Source organism: Anopheles gambiae, chromosome 2 (genome assembly GCF_943734735.2).
Source record: "Anopheles gambiae chromosome 2, idAnoGambNW_F1_1, whole genome shotgun sequence".
Lineage (NCBI taxonomy): Eukaryota > Metazoa > Arthropoda > Insecta > Diptera > Culicidae > Anopheles > Anopheles gambiae.
In genome coordinates, this window is record NC_064601.1 from 113,456,266 (window position 1) to 113,461,856 (window position 5,591).

A 5,591-nucleotide genomic window follows, 5' to 3' on the forward strand; every position below is an offset into this window, starting at 1 on the left:
CACGCTCCACCACAGCCCTGCATTAATTCGATTGTTCCGTCCGGTAAGCCGGGTCGATCGATGCAGCCGAAAACACACACACAAACATGTTACTTATGGAAAATCGGAACTCTCTATTCTCTTTTCCATCCCCGGTTTGTTTTTTTCGTCAACCCTTAAAAAAAGCTAAAACAAAAACACGTTTAGTGACACAATTGGTTCACAATCGGCTTACCGTTATCACGCCGTCCTTGATGATGGCCGTCTTGCGGCTCCGCAGCACCATGATCGGTTTCCTTAGCGATTTTTTCGTCATGTTCGCTTGGTAGACCCCGCCGTACCGCCGATGCTGCTCCTCCTCGTCGTCCTCTTCCTCTTCCTCCGCCTCGTTCTCCACGAGCAGCCGTATCCTGTCGCGCCCAATCGTGTCCGCTCCGAAATGTCACAACAACGTAAATATTCGATTCCGCTGTGCGGGGGAAGGCCACCCGTACTGCTGCTGCTGCTGCTTCTCGGCCTACTGTTTATGATATGGAACCGCGAACGGAGGATGACGAAGGCCCCCCCACCAACTGTGTCACTCGTGCACCTGTGCAATCAAACACACACACTCACACTCGTACCGCGCGTTTCCTGCCGCGTGTTTCGTGTGAATTAATATCGACGCGGCCGTGTGTTTTCGCAGCCTGCTCAGCCACACTACTGTCTTCTTCTCGTCTCCCTGGAAACCCGGAAATGATTTTAAGCGCTTCCCTGAAGCTCTCCCGACTCGGACCGGATGCGTTCTTCCCTGCCGGATGCGATGTGCGCACTGTGTTTATTGGATCCGGACAGTTCGCAGCGAATTTTCGACATCACCACAATACCGCTGGCCCGGAACGTACATAGAATGGATCACCCACGGGGTTTTTTGTGTTCCACTACACGTATCGTGGCATTTTCCCGACCACACCAGCACACACACACGCTCACAGAGTAACTATTGTTGAGGATTTCACCACTTTAATGACCGCCCAGACAATCGCGGATATAAAACGAGCCAATCCGTCATAAATCACTCATCGTACAGTACACACAGGCATTCCGAAACGAAATTCGCGCAATGGATGCCGTGCTGCACCGCGACAGAACTTCTAGAAAACCGTGTCACCAATGGAGAACGCAACAGTGGCAGTGTGCCCACACACTACCACTCACACACACTCACTCACACACACACGGCACACACTGATTGCTGTTGTTCTTTCGTGGCTGATATTAATTTCATCCAAGTTGGGTTATTTTGTGCCCGCGTTGGGTGTATTGTTTCACTCGCGGGACACTTCTTGCTCTTCCCCTGCAAATATCTCAACCAACCGTGCGTGCGTGCACAGGCGTGTATGTGTTTGTCTCTCTGTTCCTTGGCTAGAGCAAGCCTAACAGGGCACAAGAACCACCAAACAACACAATCGAATCCCGTTTACCTTCAGCGCGTGCAAATACCTCCGTACTTTTTTGTAGCCAGCCGTCGCCGCCGTCACCGCCACAGCCACACGTATTTTTCTCACTTCTCGGCTGGATATTTTACATGGCCCGTGCAGATGATGCACACACTTCGAGTAGCGCGCCTGGGTTTTTTTTGGGGGGAGGTCGTGCCGTCTCACTTACGCTAGTGGGTGAAGGCTTTTGGCGAGAGTGCAAAGGAATCACGATTCGAAGCGCTTGACGGCTCGGTTGGACAGTGGGAGGTTGATGTGGACATTCTACTGATTGATGAAACAAGCACAGTGGTAATTATTTTCTTCAAAAATGCAGCTATCGAAGAAATGTAAATGAAACTTTTCACAGCGCCATCGTCGAAGAAGTTTGTTCCTAATTTAGTTTATTTTTTATGTGTTTAGAGACGTTTTTGTTGAATTTTCTGCTGTTTTGAACTTATATTAGCTTGTACTTTTTACAGGTATAGCTAATTCCATGTTCTAATTTTCTGTTCCAAATGTTCAATGAAGAAAATCTCAGCTCTACACGAATTCAAGAAGAATCACTTCTTTCCAAGACTTGCCCCTAGATCGGCTTTGGATCAATACGATTGCCGGGAAAAGTACAACATCCGTTCCTAAGACCGGTATAAGACTAGCAGTAGCTCCTGGATGATAATATGAACGAGTCAAGACCACGACAGCCTCAGCTTCAGTGCCTTAATCAGATGACCGCAACAGGTCCAGAACCGCTGAATCTAAATTGCTTACAGAATTCTCTTCCGATGATGTCCAGGTGAGTAAAGTTACATCGATATCAACAGCCAATTACCGCCACTCATCATCACCAGCGTTTATTTCGTTTTAGCAACAGTTTCAGCGCCGTCTTAATCTCCTCTTCCGTCATGTTTTCGAAATCTTCCGCCCGGAAGGGAAAGAACCGATGGTCGTTCCCGTTAAGCATACCATTCCCACTGGCATCGGGTGTACTGGCACCTGCACTCGGCTGCACTCCATCATCACCGTCATCGTCATCATCATCCTCATCGTCCCGTATCCGGTGCCGATTGAGATACTTCCACAGGAACGTTCCGAGCACGAGCGTATTCGCTACGGCAACCGATTTTAATCCCATCAGAATCTTCAACGGTAAAATGAACGCCTGCAGCAGCAGCACGGGAAGCGTCAGTATGGCCAACCCGGCGATCAGATACTTGAGCAGGTGAATGATCGATGAGCCGATGCCGGTCCAGCTGTGGTCGGATATGCTGATGGACTGCACCGACGGTGGTGGTTCCGGTTTGCACTGCTTCGCCGCAGGTCCTACTGCTTGTGGGGGATGAACGATTTCACCATAACCGGGGAACAAACTGCATTAAAGGAGGCTCATTAGACGGGAATACACATCACACACCTCGTACTTACTCATCGTTTGTCGGATCGTCGTACGTGTAGTATCGCACGTTTCGTTTGTTGCGTGAATCCTCCCCAACGGATTCGAGGCTGTTGGCAGGATCGATGATACTGTTTCCACGAATGGCATCATACACGGAAGACAACACTAAGCGCTTATCAATTGCCACTGAAGAGGATTGCGCTAAAATGCATCGGAAACACAGGATCGCTAAAACCGATCGCCAAAGAAGGTGCGCCATGGTTAGAACCTGTGCTATGAGTACCGATCGGAACTAGATCGCAAACAAGAATGAAGCTGACGAAAAGGTTTGATGGTGCTTTTATAATTTCTCGACCCTTTACACCGCATAAAGCACTCAAAAAAGAAGGACAGCCGCTTCCATTCTAAGCGGATTAAGAACATCGATTGCCGTGACAAATCCAGAACAAGAACAGATTGTTTTCTCGTGTTCGCTTTCTGCTCGCCTCTCGTCATCGTTTAAACACACCGGTAAGTTACGATTCCATTTATATATATTCCATCCCGCAAGATGTACAGGGGATGCCAGATATTAGTATTATCTTTATTAAATCTAAAAAAATAGCATCCTACTTGATGCGCATCTTCGGACCGCGCTGACGCGGCCGACCACCCGTGCGCGGTCTCGCCGGTGGCTCATCATCGTACGGCACCCAGTTATCGTCGTCGTCCGGTTGGAAGTCTTCCAGCGTCATCTCCACATCCGAATCGGGCTCGTTGTTCTCCTCACCATCCGCGCTCGGTTTCTTCACCCGCCGGACGACACCGTCCTTGGTCACCTCGTACTTGCCGCCCGTCTGCTTGCTGAACAGCTTCTGCTGCTTCTGCACAAACACCTGCCGCGGTCCGGTAATGATCGGTACCGGCACCAGATTGGGATCGATCGTGCTGACGTAGATCGGCAGCGAGTACGACTTTTCGCACACCGTCTTCAGGTTGATCGCCTGCACATTCAACCAGCCGCCCGGATAGACGGTCTTCAGCTGCTCCAGCAGTGCCATCCCGTTCGCGACCGCCTGCTCCACCGGCATCCAGTGGACGGCGAACTTGATTTCCGTCACCGGACCGCTGTAGGTCTGCCGGAAGGTTTGCACCAGTGCCGCCTGCTCAATCGATTCCTTAATCTTTGCGTCGCTGTCCAGCTTCACCGCGATTGGGTTTTTACCGCGCCGGGCAAACTGTGTGCCGAGAAACGAAAACACGTGCCCACTGATGCGTGCGTCGACCACGAACCGCTCGAAACGGTGCACCAGCTTGCGCTTCATCTCGAACGAACTGTAGTCGCGCTTCAGCTGCTGAAACGGAATGACCTGCACGTTGTACCCGACCGACAGCTCCTTCAGCTTGTCCTCCCAGTGGTGCAGCGTGGGCAGATAGTCGACATCCCGGCCACGAGCGTTATCCTTCACGATGAGACACATTTCATCCTCCTTGCGCATCAGCGTGTGTGGAAGAGCGCTGGAAAAGGCAAAAAAAAAGGGAATTAGCTTCATTTCACCGGTGCAGCACCACCGATGGCTTCCTCCTACTTACACGCGACAGATCCGTAGCGGGCACCTTGGCACCTTCACAGCCACGGCTTGCAACGCGTACTTTAGATCATCCCCGAACAGCTTGTTGCCCTTCTCGTTGAACTTGTTGTGCACCACCTCGTACAGCTTCCGGAAGCTCGCCTTCGTCACTAACTGTTCCGGCACGAGGGCCAGCGTCTCCTCGGACACCTTGGACACCACTTTGCCGCCCAACTTCTTTTGCTTCTTTTTCAACGCTTTCAGCTTGAGTTCTCTTTCCCTTCGAGCCGCCTTGGATTCATTTTCGGGCTTGGGTGAATCTTCCTCGTCCGTTACCTGCTTCGTGGGTTTCGGTCCTTTACCATTCAGTGGAGGCATTTTTTCCTCGTTCGCAATTTCCTTCATCGATTTCGATCCTTTCTCCTGCTTTGCGGGCGCTTTACCATTCGCTTGTACCAGCTTCTGTGGGGGTTCATTTTCCTGCTCCGCATCCTCCTTGTCCGCTTTCGTTTTGCTTGCTTTTACCAGCTTCACTTCCTTTTTCTTCTCCAGTAGCTTTGCCGCTGCGACTACCTTGGCGGCGGATTCCTTCACCGGTCCGGCGGACTTGACTTTCTTCGCCTTCTGGATGTCGGTTTTGGACTTTTTCAGCACACCCGAGCCCTTGGCGGCTGGTTTCTCTTTTTTCATGGGTTTTACTTTCATTTCGAAAGTAAAATGTACACTTTTTTAGGGTAAAAATCCAAAACGCACGTGTTTCGCACGTACACAATGCGGAGCGCGTGTTGTTTTGTGATCACGTCGCTTTGACAGCTCAGGTGACAGGACGGGCCGTATGACGTTTGCCCGTTCGCACCCAAAGAGCAAAACGGTTCGTTTGCCAGGGTTGAATAGAAAAAAGTGAATAAAAGCGTATAAAGTTCACACAAAGCGTTCAACTTCAGGAATAAACATGAATCTGTTGCAGTTTTAATTTTCAAAATAGTTTTATGACCCCACAATTCATATCTTTTGGTGAAAATTAATATATAAAAGCAAGATAAAATTGATGGAATGTTCAAATATTAACCAACAGTGTCCCAGTGTGCAGCATCAGGTCGTGCGAAACGAACGACCACATCTCCCAAGCAGTCTCTCTCTCTCTCTCTCACGCTCAATATCACGTACAACGGCTTTCAAGCTTACAAGGGCCAAAAGAAAGGGCGAGGG

At 50.1% G+C, this 5,591-nt stretch overlaps 3 protein-coding genes across 5 annotated transcripts in view; all 3 read right to left on the reverse strand.

Moving 5' to 3' along the window:
• Positions 1-1,693, reverse strand: part of LOC1269895 (hippocampus abundant transcript 1 protein) — a 32,535-nt gene extending 30,842 nt beyond the window's left edge. For all 3 annotated transcript variants that reach the window (XM_061663692.1, XM_061663691.1, XM_061663693.1), the window contains exon 1: positions 215-1,693. In XM_061663692.1, the coding sequence (XP_061519676.1) occupies positions 215-295 (81 nt within the window). In that variant the 5' untranslated portion in view covers positions 296-1,693. The remainder of the gene's footprint in view (positions 1-214) is intronic.
• A 141-nt stretch (positions 1,694-1,834) lies between these two features.
• On the reverse strand, positions 1,835-3,276 carry LOC133395085 (uncharacterized). The gene is made up of 2 exons (XM_061663695.1): positions 2,862-3,276; positions 1,835-2,806 (listed from the first exon to the last, which is right to left on the reverse strand). Exons 1-2 carry the CDS (start codon positions 3,089-3,091, stop codon positions 2,281-2,283), a joined length of 756 nt encoding a protein of 251 aa, XP_061519679.1. The 5' UTR covers positions 3,092-3,276; the 3' UTR covers positions 1,835-2,280.
• Positions 3,277-3,358: 82 nt separating this feature from the next.
• Positions 3,359-5,210, reverse strand: LOC1269894 (ribosomal L1 domain-containing protein CG13096). The gene is made up of 2 exons (XM_308548.5): positions 4,405-5,210; positions 3,359-4,329 (listed from the first exon to the last, which is right to left on the reverse strand). The coding sequence occupies exons 1-2, from the start codon at positions 5,085-5,087 to the stop codon at positions 3,441-3,443; spliced, it is 1,572 nt and encodes a 523-aa protein (XP_308548.5). The 5' UTR covers positions 5,088-5,210; the 3' UTR covers positions 3,359-3,440.
• Positions 5,211-5,591: the final 381 nt, after the last annotated feature.